At 49.4% G+C, this 15,271-nt stretch overlaps 2 protein-coding genes across 2 annotated transcripts; one reads left to right on the forward strand and one right to left on the reverse strand.

Moving 5' to 3' along the window:
* Nucleotides 1–4,992: 4,992 nt before the first annotated feature.
* SERPINH1 (serpin family H member 1) lies at nucleotides 4,993–7,433 on the forward strand. Its single transcript, XM_082014387.1, has 4 exons — nucleotides 4,993–5,640; nucleotides 5,833–5,931; nucleotides 6,343–6,575; nucleotides 6,749–7,433. Exons 1-4 carry the CDS (start codon nucleotides 5,058–5,060, stop codon nucleotides 7,049–7,051), a joined length of 1,218 nt encoding a protein of 405 aa, XP_081870513.1. The 5' UTR covers nucleotides 4,993–5,057; the 3' UTR covers nucleotides 7,052–7,433.
* A 3,805-nt stretch (nucleotides 7,434–11,238) lies between these two features.
* RPS3 (ribosomal protein S3) lies at nucleotides 11,239–14,831 on the reverse strand. Its single transcript, XM_082014505.1, has 4 exons — nucleotides 14,761–14,831; nucleotides 13,701–13,888; nucleotides 12,265–12,464; nucleotides 11,239–11,304 (listed from the first exon to the last, which is right to left on the reverse strand). The coding sequence occupies exons 2-3, from the start codon at nucleotides 13,858–13,860 to the stop codon at nucleotides 12,271–12,273; spliced, it is 354 nt and encodes a 117-aa protein (XP_081870631.1). The 5' UTR covers nucleotides 13,861–13,888; nucleotides 14,761–14,831; the 3' UTR covers nucleotides 11,239–11,304; nucleotides 12,265–12,270.
* Between the last annotated feature and the right edge of the window lie 440 nt (nucleotides 14,832–15,271).

The raw sequence follows: 15,271 nt of genomic DNA on the forward strand, positions 1-15,271 counted from the left end.
CTGAAATGACTTCACGCTTGGCGCCCAAAGGGTCGCCCAGCGAGTGAAACCCCTTGGCACTTTACCCCTGTACCAGCTTTTGCACAGATGACGCCGCACGGACTGATTCAGCCATAATAAAGGCAGTTGGGAAGAGGTGAAGGGGGGACTGAGACAATCTTTCCGACAGCCAGAAGCAAACATCCCGTCACCTGCTACTGCTGTTACCAAGGTCTTCTTGCTGCAAATGGCGCTGTGAGCGAAATCATCGTAGAAACAGGCGTTTTGTTTTGCTGTTAGAGTTCTGGGGAGCTGCTTTATTGCAGCTGGTGGAAAATTTTGTACAGGGAGGGCTCAAAGACCTCCTCTCGTCTGAGGTGTGGAGTTAATCTGCTCACATGGCGTCATCTGAAGGGTTTAGACAGAAGAAAAATGTCACTTTTTGATGCCATCTTCTAGAATCAGTGGACTGATGTTATGCAGGACAGCAGAAAGATGAGGTGATCCCAATGCAAGGTGCTTGCAAGACAACAACCCAGGTCTGAGGGCAGGATATTCAAAGCCAGAAGACAAAATCTGATGCTGTTTTCTTCTATAGCAACAAGAGGTAGCAACCTGCTGAGACCTGTCTTGTGAGGAAAGCGGAGAAACTTGCAGAGCCAAAACCAGCATTAATAGAGGGGGGAAAAATGAAATTATGTGGCGGTTAGAAGCAAGGGAAGACACAGACATCAGTTAAACAACGCAACGATGCAGCATCCCTCTGCTAATGTGGTAGCCACCAGTGAGGATGGTGCTTAATTACCAGGTGTTACCTAGAATATCACTATATCCCAGGTTGCCATTAAAAAAAATCCCATGCCCGCTTAAAATGTGACAGGGTTGAAACCAAGCAGCGTTCAATACTCGTGACTCAGCGCAGTAACTTGCTTCTCCGCGCACACACGTTGCTGCGGGCGCTCTCAGCCTGGCGCTGGGCGGCATGAGCATGTAACCCCTTCAGCATTACTTCGGGGCTGTGAATATTTGCTGCCAAAAGGCCTTTCTAAACTGCGTAAGTTTGCCAGACGTGGGGATTTTTCCACAGTGTTATGCGACGATGAAGAGCAGACCTCAACTGACCTGCTCATCTCATGCCTATGGTGCAGGGGGAAACTTGGAAGTATGGAAGATCACAGAAATACAGAATGGTTTGGGTGGGAAGGGACCTTTTAAGGCCATGTAGTCCAACCCCCTGCAGTGAGCAGGGACATCTTCAACCAAAGCAGGTTGCTCAGAGCCCCGTCCAGCCTGACTTCGGATGTTGCCAGGGATGGGGCATCGACCACCTCTCTGGGCAACCGCTTTGGGCAACCAAAGATGTGATGGGCATGAGGTTCACCACTCCATCAGCCCAGCTGCTGGCGAAAAGGAGAGGGTGTTAGTGCAGGTTGGGAGATGGATGGAAAACCAGTGTCTGTGGGATACAGCAGTATTTGGAAGTTCTCCAGCTGCCTGTCACTTGGCCATCAGGTCCCTGCAGGGCAAATGCAGGTTGTATCACTGAAGGCAGGGGAAGCATTTCAGATGGCAAGATGTGGCTTGAACCAGCTGCAGATGTTAAATATTCACTGTCTGTGACTGCCCCAGTCATGGCTGAAGCCCTTTGCAACACGCCTGACTTCATGGAGGGTGACACCCAGCAAAAAAAAAAAAGATAAATCACCCAACTCATGCACCAACAACCATCCAGCCTCAAGAGGCACCAGAAGGGGAGGTGGGGGGAAATAAGATGGGCCAGAGCTGCATAAAAATGCAAAAGCACCACTTTGGTTTGGGAGAGCCTCCCATAGCCCTGCTGTAAGGCCTGGCAGGGACAGGCAGAGAGGCAGGAGGGACCACATGTCCTCCCCAGCCCCACCAGCAGCACCACCAGGAGCACCACCAGCAGCACCAGCACCACTATCACCAGCACCCCTAGCAGCACCAGCACCAGCACCAGCACCACCAGCACCCCTATCAACAGCACCCCTAGCAGCACCACCAGCAGCCCTATCAGCAGCACCAGCACCACTACCACCAGCACCCCCAGCACCAGCATGCCCAGCACCCCCAGCACCCCTATCAGCAGCACCAGCACCACTATCACCAGCACCCCCAGCACCCCCAGCAGCAGCAGGGCCAGCCGCTCCCTGCCATTGGCGGGAGGCCGGGAGAGCTTTTTTTTTTTTTTTCCCCGGATCCTCCCCTTCCTCTCCCTCCCCAGGCGTTTTTTGAGAGGTTTTTCCCAACTTTCCAGAAGTTTCTCCCCGGCCCCTTATATACCCCCTCCGCGGGACCGCGGGGTGCACAGGGGAGACGAGCGAGGCAGCGCCCGGCCCCGCGCCGCCGCAGGTGAGGGGGGGACCGGGGCAGCCCGGGCTGGCAGGACCGCTGCGGGCGGGGGTGCGGCCAAGCCGGGACTGCAGCGGGGCTGGGTGTTATTTTTGGGGTCCTGCATGCTCCTGGCTGGCCCCATAGGGCAGGGGAGTCGCGGAGGGGGGCATCGCGTGGGGAAAAGGGGTTGCATGGGGGGTAGGTTGCATTGGGATGGATGGGGGTTTTGGGTAGGGTTACAGACCGCTCCTCCCCTCCCCCAAACTGGCTCTGTTTTGGGGGAAAAAGGTCCCCACCGCCACCCCCGGTGTCGGTTGCAGTGGAGCTGCACCCTGGTTTTGCAGCCAGGACCAGGAGAAACTTTCAGGGGGGTGAAGAAGGAAGAGGAGGGGGGTAAGGGAAGCTGCACCCTGGTTTTGCAGCCAGAATAAACTTCAGGGGGGTGAAGAAGGAAGAGGAGGGGGTAAGGGAAGCACTGGCTTGGTCCGAGCGGTCCCGGAGCAGCCCTGGAGAAAGCCTCCAGCCCCGGCTCCGGCCCAGCCGGGGAGCCTCGGGGACCCTGGGCACCAGCCCAGCGAGGAGGCAGAGCTCTCGCTACAGCCTCCCTGCGACACGACTGACTAACCCTGTCCTTTGCCCGCCCTAACAAAGTGTCACGTCCCTCTGCTGACATGGAAATGGCCTTTTTTCTTCTCTTTTTTTTTTTTTTATTGCATGGCGCCGTCCTGTGGTTTTGGCTTGTCCATGGGGAGAAATAGAGCCCTCGAAGGGTTGTGTGCCTCTGGCTGGCGGTCCTGGGCAATGGCATCTCCAAATCCCGCCAGGAGAGCGGGTCCCCGACAGCCCCGAGGAGGTCTGCGGGATGCCACGTTGGCACGGGGCGTCCCCTCGCAGGGCTGAGCCGCACGAATACGAGAGGGGATGTTATCAGCAGCGCATTCCCCCAGATTCCCTCTATTTTCACCCTGGGTTATGGATTTGCCAATAATCTCAGCCATAATCCAAGAATGGGCAAAATTTTTCTGTCTCGCTGCCGTGGGATGCGTCACTCATCGCAGCCCAGCATGCCCGGCCAAATTTCTCGGCAGTCTCTGAAGTAATGAACCTTTTTTAAGCTGAGGATGTAACGCCCGTTGCTTGCAAAAGAACTACTCCGTGTATCTGTTTTCTTTCAGAATGAAAAAGGCAAACGTTGACCTCACTATGAAAGAGTTTCAAGGTATCTTTAGAAATAAAAGGGAAGAAAAAAGCCCAAAAGAAAACCCCTCGGATTTTAAATGCTTGCCACACCCGAGGCCGTCTGCACCTTAAAAGTGCATCAAGGGCAGTTTTGAGCCTGTTGCACAAGTCTTTGCTCTTAGGTAGCCGGGATGGCTCCTCCTTTCTACAAAAGGCTTGCTCCCAAAGGATTTTAGGATACAATTTGCCTCCCTCTCCGAGGCTACCTAATTCCCACTCTGACAAAGGGTCCCTGGCGCAACTGCGCACTCGCTTTGCTTCGGGCTACATGCGTGTTTCCTTCCATATGTAATCCCAGCGGGCTCTTCGCTTCCTGCTCGGTTTGCTTTAACCCTGAAGCTGCCCCGTTGTATTCTTGCCGCTGCATGCAAAGAGCAGCCTGTGAGGCTGGCCGGCAGCGGGGTGGGAGGAGAGGACCGAGGAACGAAATTCCACTGTAGCCTTGGGCATGATGCAGCCTGTTGAGGAAAAGCTCAACTTCGGGTGTGAAGGTGGAATTTAAGCCCTGGGGATCTGCCCTCGGGGAGGTTTGCTGTGAGCCACATGAAGGAGGGGAGGTCTGGGGACAGGTTATAGCCTGGTGGGATGAGCTCCGAAGAGCTTTCAGGCACAACAGTTAGGGCTGGTCAGTCTGCAGATTTATCAAAGTGAGCATCCTGGAGCTCTCACTGGGGATGGGTACACCAGCGTTGTGATGAGAGGTATCTACGTAATGCATGAACGTATTGGGAAAGGAGGGGTCCACCAGACCCCCAGGGGTCTGCTGGGGCAAAGGAGGGGTCCACCACCTTCCTCTGTCCCAGTACCTCCCTGGCAGGGCTGTACAGGCAAAACCAAGTCTGACAGAGCTGACCCGATGGCGTTGGATCTTCTCAAGGGGCCCCTCTGACGTAGCTTGGTGGAAGCTCATGTGCTCCATCTAGTGTCTAGAAAGCTGAGCATTTGGGTACCACACTGGGGTCCCCAGGGAGGACCATCCCTGCCGTACACTGACCACGACAGCCCCTGGATTGACGGGCAGCACTGTGCTACGTGGCCCTTGGGCAGCAGAAACAGCCCGCTTTTAGCTTTTCCTGACCAGGGCAGAGGTTTGACCTGCTACTCGGGGGACAGAAATATCTGTTGCTTCCATTCCCTAGCTCCTCCTTAAATCACTTACTGTACGTGAACATAAAATGTAATATAGTAAAATTGCTTCAGAAGGAAGCTTTAATTCAAAATGCACAGGCTCGGCATGCCAGAGTGCAGCCTGGACTCTTGAGGATTGATTGTTGCTCAGGGGAAAGCCCAGTTGTGGACTTGGGATTGTTGTACCCCAAGTGAAGCGTTGATGCAGATGCGCTGGCTATCACCGGAGCCTAGGAGTGGGCTTCACTGGAAGAGCCCCTGGCATCTCTGAATGCACCAGGAAGGGCTTGAATCATGCTGATGGTGAGGTCTTCTTGCCCAGCAGGTCCTCAGAGGTGTTGGGTGCTGCTGAAGCCATGTGGATTACGCTGGTGCTTGCTCTCTGCGGCCTCGCTGCAGCCGTACCCTCGGAGGACAGGAAGCTGAGCGACAAGGCCACAATGCTGGCCGACCGCAGCACGACACTGGCCTTCAACCTCTACCATGCCATGGCAAAAGACAAGAACATGGAGAACATCCTGCTGTCCCCTGTGGTCGTGGCCTCTTCCCTTGGCCTCGTGTCCCTTGGGGGCAAGGCCACAACTGCCTCCCAAGCCAAAGCAGTGCTCAGTGCAGACAAACTGAATGATGACTACCTGCACAGCGGCTTGTCCGAGCTCCTGAACGAGGTCAGCAACAGCACAGCCCGCAATGTCACCTGGAAGATCGGCAACCGCTTGTACGGCCCTGCCTCCATCAACTTCGCCGATGACTTTGTGAAGAACAGCAAGAAACACTACAACTACGAGCACTCCAAGATCAACTTCCGAGACAAGAGGAGCGCCCTGAAATCCATTAACGAGTGGGCAGCCCAGACCACAGATGGCAAACTCCCAGAGGTCACAAAAGACGTTGAGAAAACTGATGGGGCCCTCATTGTCAATGCCATGTTCTTCAAGCGTAAGTTCTACCTTCAGTTCTTAATACAAGTGACCTAAAACCTAGCCTGAGCCAATATATAGCAGCCCAAATAGGAAGGTGAACAAATCCTAGCTCCAGTGGAGGCATGCTCTCTTTCAGAGAAAGTAGTTAGGAACTGTGCATGAAATCACCACCTATTCCCTTTTCTTACTGAGTTTCTCTCTCCTGTAGCTCACTGGGATGAGAAGTTCCATCATAAGATGGTGGACAACCGTGGCTTCATGGTGACCCGTTCCTACACTGTGGGAGTTCCCATGATGCATCGTACAGGTAAGCTGCAAACCTCCTGCCCCATGTCAAGACTAACTGGAGCTGCGCTCGCTGCTGCTCCGTCACCCAGGTTTCCAACTGCTTCCAAGATCATTTTACCTCATAGACAATGAGGGAGAGAGGACAAAGCAGGATGTGCTTGCTCTGCTGATTCAATCTCTCTGTGAGCAGAGAGAATCCACGTTTACTATTGGGTGCTTGGCTGTTAGGAATAAATCCTAGCTCATCACACAAATGAGCGCTGCAGTTTTGAGTTGTTGCCAACTCCAATAATGCTGGGCCAGTTCCCAAAACAGTGTTCAGACTCGCTTTCCTTGCTGCTCAGGGAAAGTCCACGGTGAATTCACCACAAGGTTATAGGTAGCTTTGCCGCTGTTCCACATCTCACCCTTTCCTGCTTCTGATTTCAAGGTCTCTACAATTACTATGATGATGAGACAGAGAAGCTCCAGGTGGTAGAGATGCCACTTGCTCACAAGCTCTCCAGCATGATCTTTATTATGCCAAACCATGTGGAGCCTCTGGAGAGGGTTGAGAAACTGCTGAACAGGGAGCAGCTAAAGGCCTGGGCTGGCAAGATGAAGAAGAGATCAGTGGCCATCTCACTGCCTAAAGTCATCCTGGAAGTCAGTCATGACCTTCAGGTAAAGGAGGTCCTTAAAGAAAACAGTTGGGCCTTACAGTTCTTTGGGGTGGGAGAGAAGATAGTGGGATGATGGGTTATCTGTGCCCGTCATCCTTTTTCCAGCAGCTAGTCTAACCGTGGCTGGAAAGGATTGCACTCTGGGAGGGTTGCTGACCTCTCTTCTCCTCCTAGAAACACTTGGCTGATCTGGGCCTGACAGAAGCCATTGACAAAACCAAGGCTGACTTGTCCAAAATCTCCGGCAAGAAAGACCTTTACCTGTCTAACGTCTTCCACGCTGCTGCTCTTGAATGGGACACAGAAGGGAACCCCTACGATGCCGACATCTATGGCCGAGAGGAGATGAGGAACCCCAAGCTCTTCTATGCTGACCACCCCTTTGTCTTCATGATCAAGGACAGTAAAACCAACTCCATTCTCTTCATTGGCAGGCTCGTGAGACCCAAAGGGGACAAGATGCGTGATGAGTTGTAGTTAGTTTGTGGGGTTTTTTTTTTTTTTTTTCCCCCCAGAGCTTTGGTTTGTGTGTTTTTTAGTGGGGGATTTCAAAAAAGGGGAAACACTATTTTGTATCCTTCTCGAACTATGGGTGCTATTCAGACCAGGGTGCATTGTGATGAGAAACCAGCATACACTTTACCTCACCCCAAAATACTTATTGCACAAACCCACCTCCAGAGAGGAACAGGGGTGCCTGGTACAAGAGGGTCACCAGGAGTAGAAAGGAACTGGCATGCACTGTCTCAGCTACTGGCATCCTCAGCTGAGATGTCCAGGCTGATGGTGAGCTCTTCCCTGCACTAGCGTGAAGCTTCCTGCTAAGTTACCTGGCTGCTACCATCAGCCCTGCAAAGGCATGAGCCCTTCACGCTGCCATCTCACATGCTTCTGCGCATTTAGCTCTGCCAACTTACTTTTCTCCCCCTTTGCTATGTGGCACCACACCAGAGCTGCTCTGGTCGCTCTGCGGTTGTTCCTTGCTTTTCTCTTCTATCTTCAGAGCAGGACCGTGACAGTGTGTAAGAACAGACGGGGTGGAGCTGTGCCCTTCTGTCCTGCCCAGCCCGGCTCTGGATGTCTGTTAGATGCTTCAACCACAGCAGGTTGTCAGCTCCTTAGCCTAGAAGACTCACTGCAAAGCCAAGTGCAGGTTTGCTCAACACTTCACAGAGAAGTAAGTGGCTTAGGGGTGGCAGTAGAAAGGCCAAAGAGCAGATGAGCTTCTAGAAAGACAAACCTGAGGTCCCTTCAGTGTGCTTGTGGGACAGAAATGGCTGTGTTCCACCCCTCTGGGGATCACAAAGGGGACTCTTGGGCCAACATCTGTAATTAAACATCCTGTACCAGGCAAACAGAGGAACTCCACTTCTCTTGGTGCTTCTGCAGCAGCACCTGGGGCTGGGAAAGACAGTTACCACTGTGAAGGTTCCCCCAGTTAGGACCAGGGCTGATACCTATCAGCCCCCATAGCAGGCACAGGGACTTTGTCTGGCTTCTCACAGGGAGGTGGAGCAGGTTCACTCCCACTTCCTTGTTTAAATACAAAGTTTTAGAGCTGCTGTTACCGGACTTGTAATGACCCTTTTCTGAAGCTCCTCCATACTTCAGCTCCCTGTTGGCTGACCTGGATAAGGGCGCACTGAAAAACAAATGTATTTATAGCTATACTCATATTTATGTCTGATAATCAGCAAGTTTCACAGCCTGCTCCAGCCTAGACTTGGAGGCTATTCCTATCTTCTCTTTAAATGATATCATCAGGTTAATACTACTTTAAGAACTGATACGATCCCATGAACATTGAAGCCTTGCTATGCACAGAGAGATGTTGTAAAGCAAGTCATATTGAAATGAGAGAAATCTGTGCATCACAATCTAAGTGCCAGTTATTTGGAACCAGCAAGGACAGTGATTGCATTGCTTTTGGTTTTATTTCCCTGCCACGGTGCTTGCTGTCAGGTTGGTACACAGAAGCCCCATACTGCATTACTCCAGACCGTACATGGGACTCATTCCACTTATTTATTATTAAGTTACAACTACAAAGTCTCTTATCAGGTGTTTCCTATAGGCAAAAATACAGCAGCTTGCGCCTCCAAGTTTAACCCAACCACCTTTGCAAGGTTAGACAATTGCAGAAGACCTCATCTGCCTCAATTCTTCTCCAAGCCAGCTGGAAGGGGAGATTCTTGTCTTTAAGCCTCTTCCCAGGTGCCTTTCCTTGCTGCATTGGGAGGTCGGAGGCAAGCCACAAGGATGTACCCAAATGCATAGGAAGCCTAAAGCTCAGTGTGTATGCTCAACACAACCCTGTGAATCAGCACACTGAAACCCACATGCTGCAGCACGTTATGGAGGATGGGGGGGGGCGGGGTGGGTAAAAGGGGTGGGCAAGGCAAGAACACACTGTGGGATATTGTGAATAATTTGCATCATGTGGATGCAGGTGTCTGATGGCTTTTATTGTCCTTGTACCACACGATGACAGTTGTATAATTTTGCAATAAAACTTTTTCAATGAACCTCTGGTGGCCACAGTCATATGCAGGGTTGGGGTAGAAAAAATAGTCTTAGGAGAGTTTAGAGAGGTTCCTTACCATCCTTAAATCCAATACACCTTTCTTAATCTGGCAATTATGGACAAAAATTACACTTAATACATGACAGATAAATTCCCATGACATGTCCATCATGAGAACAGAACACTATTAGCGGGTCAGCTTTTCACTTCACTTAAATTTTTTTGAAACTGCCCAGCATCTTTAATGCTTTGTAGGTAAAGGGCCTACTGCTCTGCCCTTTAACAGACCAAAATGGCACATGTCTGGGCCGGACAGGCACACACATCCATCTGGAGCTCCTCACAGACCGATAAACCACTGGATGCTTTGCTGGATCACAGTCTTTCACTGCACAACATTACAGAAGCCATCTCCAACCACAGCAAGCCCAGGAACACCATCAACTTGGAATAGCAAAATTGCCAGTAAGTTGGAATCACATCATGGTTTGGGTGGGAAGGGACCTTTTAAGGCCATCTAGTCCAAGCCCCTGCCATAAGCAGGGACATCTTCAACTAGAGCAGGGTGCTCAGAGCCCAGTCCAGCCTGATCTGGGATGTTTCCAGGGACAGGGCATCGACCACCTCTCTGGGCAACCTGGGCCAGTGCTTCACCCCCCTCATTGTCAAAAATTTCTTCCTTAGATCTAGTCTGAATCTACCTTCTTTCAGTTTAAAACCATTACCCCTTGTCCTATCACAACCAGCCCTGCTAAAAAGTCTGTCCCCATCTTCCTTATCAGCCCCCTTTAAGTACTTTAAAAGCTTTCCAGAGCTCCTGAGCACATCATACCTTCAGCTCATCTTGCAAGCAGCTTTAGATACCTGTGCTTTTCATCCTAAGGAAGACAGCACTCTCAAGACACAGGGCACTGAACGAGTCCCCTGCCTCTCCTGTAGCAGCTTCTTCAAACAACTCATGGTGGTGGTACACTCCAGCCACACATGCTAGAAAGGTATTCCATTCACCCATGCAAACCTTGACTGTTATGGGATAATCCTTGACGTTCTCACCTTCTTACAACATGATGGATCTAACAAGAAGAGACATATAGCAATACCACTCTTAAACATACTACTTGCACATCTCTTGACCTTACACACAAGCAACTAAACATCTCTGGACTCTACCAGTGATCAGCACTGTGAGACTAATAGGCTGGGGGACCAGGTTGGTGGGCTTTAAACCAGAAAGAAACTGAGTGATCACCAGGAAAGCCAGCCCTCGCTGGAGGACTGCAGGGGAAATCCAGCTGGTCACCACCTAGCATATTCCTACCTGAAACTTAACCAAACACTCAATCTCACAGACTATGCATTTCAATAGGATAAATGGCCTTGTCATCTCTTATCAACTTCAGGATCTACCTATGTTATTCTACAGCTCATTAAACAGTTATTAATACAGTGAGAAATTAATGGCCCGTCTACTCAAGCCTCAAAGGAAAACAAGTTTCTCCCCAATCACTTAAATATATTTCCATCTCAAAGCTTAGGACAGGAAGTTTGAAATCCAGACCATACACTTTTTTTACCTCTGCAACTAATGTGTAAATACCTACTCGGAAGTTCGTCTTACCCCGTTATCTCCACCCAGCTAAGGTCACCTGACCCTAAACCAGCAGCTGTAATGTTCCCATTTGGCCTACAGCCCTGAAAGTCACACAATGAGTTATCTTTCCAGTGACATGGGAAATGATGTACAGAGGTGAAAAAGCATTTTAGTAGGGTATAGTAAGACTTCAGTTGAGGCCAGAGAGGTACGAACTACTGCAACTGCTTTGGACATTGCTAAAAAAGCTCCCTCTTCTGGAAACCTCAGAAGGAGAAAGGGACTGGTATGTAACTGAAGAGTTACCAGTACTACTCCAGTTGATGGACTGTTAGTCATGACCCTCTAAACAGCGGATTGCTGCTCCAGCTCTACCTAGAAATCAGCATTTTTGTCCCCAAACTCTGTTTTCATCAGGATCTGGCAAGTTCAATCCAAAAAGGTAACACAAGCTGGAAGAAATGCAATAGAATTCCTTCCATACCAAAGGTGGGAGCAAGGCTTTCCTGGAATACATCTTGGAAAAAAAAGCACCTCCACAAACATTGTCTTTTGTGATTTTATTAAGAGATGTTTTCGCAACAGTCAAGCTTCTGGTTGCAGATGTTACAAACCCTACAACAAAAAAACAAAATACTGAGTGAGACTGTGGCAAACCATTTCCCATAACCATTCTCCTATCCAAAATGGTGAAGAAACAGGCTCCAAGAGTTCAAATTAAACAGCATCTCTCACTTCTTGCAATTTAACCAATGATCCCCCTTTTCCTCACAGGAGCAGATCTTGCTAGTCAGATTCCCTTGTTTCACTGTGGCCCTGCAAACTCCCTGAACTCTCCCCTGTTCACACAAGGCCAGCTTCAGTCAGAGAACAGCGCAGCCTGGCTTTCACTAGCTAAGGAAGTCTTCTGAAGAGGCCTTAGGCCCTGTGCCTCCTGCTGCTCTCATCAGAGAAAATAAGCAAAACTTTTAAAAGCACCGAGTTGCCCATTTTCACTTGGGACAACCCAGAGCAGGTCTCAGGTAATTTCAAGCTATCAGTTTCTGTCTTAGAAGCTACTCATTCAGGGAGACAGGATTTCAAATCTTGATTATTTACTTAAGAAACTAGCCTACACATTGTGCTCAACGCTATTGGCTTCTAAGTCTATCATAAACTGGAGCCCAGTACATTTACTGCATGAGGAATATATACCTTATGCTGTCAACTGCACACTGGTAGCAGGTGGTACAACATGAAAACACTCAAGGCACTGAACCCTTCTCAGACAAATGCCTCTAAGTCACTCAAATTGTGATCCAAGGGCCCCAAATCCATGCTGTAGAACACAACATGAAGCAGGGCACTTGGAACAAGGATATTCCCTTTCAGACTCGTCATCTCATCTTCACTGAAGGGTGTGCTCTAGCTGGTTTGCAACATGCCTCTTCATGCAGAGCAATACGCTAAAACCAGCCTAGCTGATCACTGCAACTGGTACAATGCAGCAGCTTTTTTTCCCCAGCTACCATACAGTTTTTTTGGTGACACAACACCTTTTCCGCATGGATCCTCCCACCGCTTGCAGGCACTTACCACCCCTCAGGCAGTGGGAACTGGCTGAGGCATGGGTGGTTGCTCTGGTTTGCCACCTTTCTGCTCTGAAATGGGGGTGGTGGGCAAGATCTCTTCTTTGGGTTCCACAATGCTGACATGGTCTGGCAGAGGCTTTTTGGGGCCAATCTTTCCACTTGGGTCCCAGGGCAACATAATCTTTACTTTGATTCCCAGTACTCCTGCAAAGAATGACAGGACAACATAGACATGTTCATTTGACACAAAATATCAAGCACACCTTCAACAGTAACAAGCCCCAAGGTTACAAAACATGCTATCTGCACCAAAACCATCTCCCAACAACACTGAAGACTCAAGCTGGTTAACACAAACGTACTACAGCTTAAAAATCTAGTTATTGTTAATTTACATCAGCATGCTCACCCAGTTCACTGCCTTTGCTAACTGCAGCCTGAGACTATGATGAATATGTGCTATATCCTGAAGTCATGCTAACCCTGGTTTTAAACCCTGTCCTTCCCGGGATAACTCAACTCATCTTCCTAAGAAGCTGCACTTGTGTTTTGCATCCCTTCTCAGACAAATGCCTCTAAATCATCCAATGAGTAGGACATCCTGCCCAAGGCAGCCTTAGCACAGCACCACAGAACATGGCACTGAACAGTCTGCAATGACACATGGACATCCCTTCTGACTCGTCATCGTATCATCACCGAAGGGAAGGTGGAAGATAGCTTTGTCTATGGTAGTATCCCTGTATCAGGTGTTCTGCAATTAAGTAACCCAAAACCAATTAAGATGCAGAAGTCACCTGTGTTTTACCAGGGGGAAGGACAAGTGTAAGCAGGCACGGCTGGTTTAGCTAGGAAGACTTGACAGAGCACAGCTATGGGGGAAAACTGTCTGACACTTGATTTTTCCTGGGTCTTGTAGTACCTGTGTTCAACCTGCCTACTCCCTGGCAGCCAATAAAGTCAGAATCCAAACTGTCACAACTCTTGAATCTAGTCAATATGCGCTTTATTTGTAAGTTGTCTTGCTACCAGCCCCAGAGGTGACAGGACACAAGTAAGTATGTGGAAAAGCAAATGACGTGGGATGACTACATAAAATTCTGCTAAAGGCCCCTTCTTCATTTCCCATTCCCATATACACAAATGCAAACACAGTTCTACTTCAAATGTAATGTGCAAACTCCACGGTGAAAGCTTAGTTGCAAAAGCCCAAGAAAACAACTGATTTTCAGAGTCAGAACAACTAGCGGTAGCACAACTGAACCACTGTGCAAGATCAGCAGTGCATCAAAATCATGTGAGTTACCACCCCACAGGTGACAGAGGGAAACCTCCAACCTGCAGGCACGGGATGCCAGGAGTTGAGATCTTCCGGCTCTGAAGCACTGAGAGGAGGAGCCAACAGAACTGCAAGGGATCTTGCAGATCCCAGCCACTCACCCTGCCGGAGAAGGACGTGACGCACAGCTGTGTCGACGTAGTAGTTCACCGGGTCTCCACTGTGGATCATCAAGCCATCCACAAACTTCATGGACTTGGCACGCTGACCTCTGAGTTTGCCGGACACAACCACCTCACAACCCTTGGCACCGCTCTCCATGATGAAGCGGAGGACACCATAGCAGGCTCTGCAGGGAGAGAGCACCAACAGCCACAGCATTACCGCCACTGCCAAATCCACATGGCCCCACGGAACATTTTACCCCAATTTCAAGCACAGGCAATCACACTTAACTTTTGTTTGTAAAAAGCCTTCCTAACGCACACCCGTGCAACCAAACTATGCAAAGCAGCAAAAATCTTCATACCATTTCAGCAGTGCCAAACCCAGCCTAACAAAACTCTTGCGACTTGTGGTCCTTGTAAGATTTGGAAACAGTGACAAGCACACATTCTTTGTAACACAAAAGGAGCTCCACAGCTGACGGCAGCCAACGTACCCACATCAGGAGCACAGCTCCTCATCCCTCCTCAGACAAATGCCTCTGAATCATTCAATGATGACAGGATGCTCCCACTGAAGAACCACATGCAGCATCACAGAACGTGACACTGCAGAGGTACCGCAACAAGAGCCACCCACTTCTGACTCGTCATCTGATCATCACCGAAGGGATCTGAGAAGCAAGGCCACTGTCACCTGAGCAACAATTCAGCCAGAAGGCTTGAAATAGTGTTTCACTCCTCCACCCATTTATTCATAAAGAAATAAATGCAAGCTTTATGCACACCAGTCAGACAACTTGTAATCTGATCTACTTCTTACGACTTCAACTTTTATGTCTGAACTACATTATCTAGCAACTACTACCAAAATTGTGTACTAAACAAAAAGCTTCTATACAGTAGAATTATCAAAAATACGGACTACCCTCTCCAAGTGCAGCACTACTAGGTTAAATTTTCAAACTAAAGACAAGTCAGCAAAGAGTTTTTCTGAAATGGTATCTGAATCCCAGACTTCCTCACTGTGCCATCACATTCAACTTGCTCTACTCACCGACGCACTGCTAAACCTCCCAGAAGCTTGTACCGCAGGGACTCTGCCTGAGCGATGGCGCACAGACCTCTCGTGGCTACCTTCTCGGCATAGAGCTACAAAGGAAAAGAAGTGAACTCAGAAACAGGGCTGTATTTCAAGATACTTTAACAGAGCACAGGAGCTTCATACTACTCTATGTCCCATCCTCTGCACGCAGTTCTGTTAGTCCTTCCATATACACATGCAGAAGCTTTATCCTCAGACACTACACTCCTTTAACTCCTTTGGCGCCTGTCTCCTGCGCCTGGCAGAGCTGAGACAGACCAATAACACTCCACTGGAAGTCATGAGACTATTACAACATCTCTGGTGTAGTCTCAAAGAGTTACTTCTTCAAACAGCCCCAAAACATTAGGCATCACTGGAGAGAGAGAAAGGTATCCAGACAATCACAACAACTTCACTTGAGACACAGTTTTTACAACCCATCAGTTACACAAGCCTGCTTACTTCTTAAAATCAAACCTAA

Source organism: Phaethon aethereus (genome assembly GCF_964289735.1).
Source record: "Phaethon aethereus genome assembly, chromosome: 1".
Classification (NCBI taxonomy): Eukaryota; Metazoa; Chordata; class Aves; order Phaethontiformes; family Phaethontidae; genus Phaethon; species Phaethon aethereus.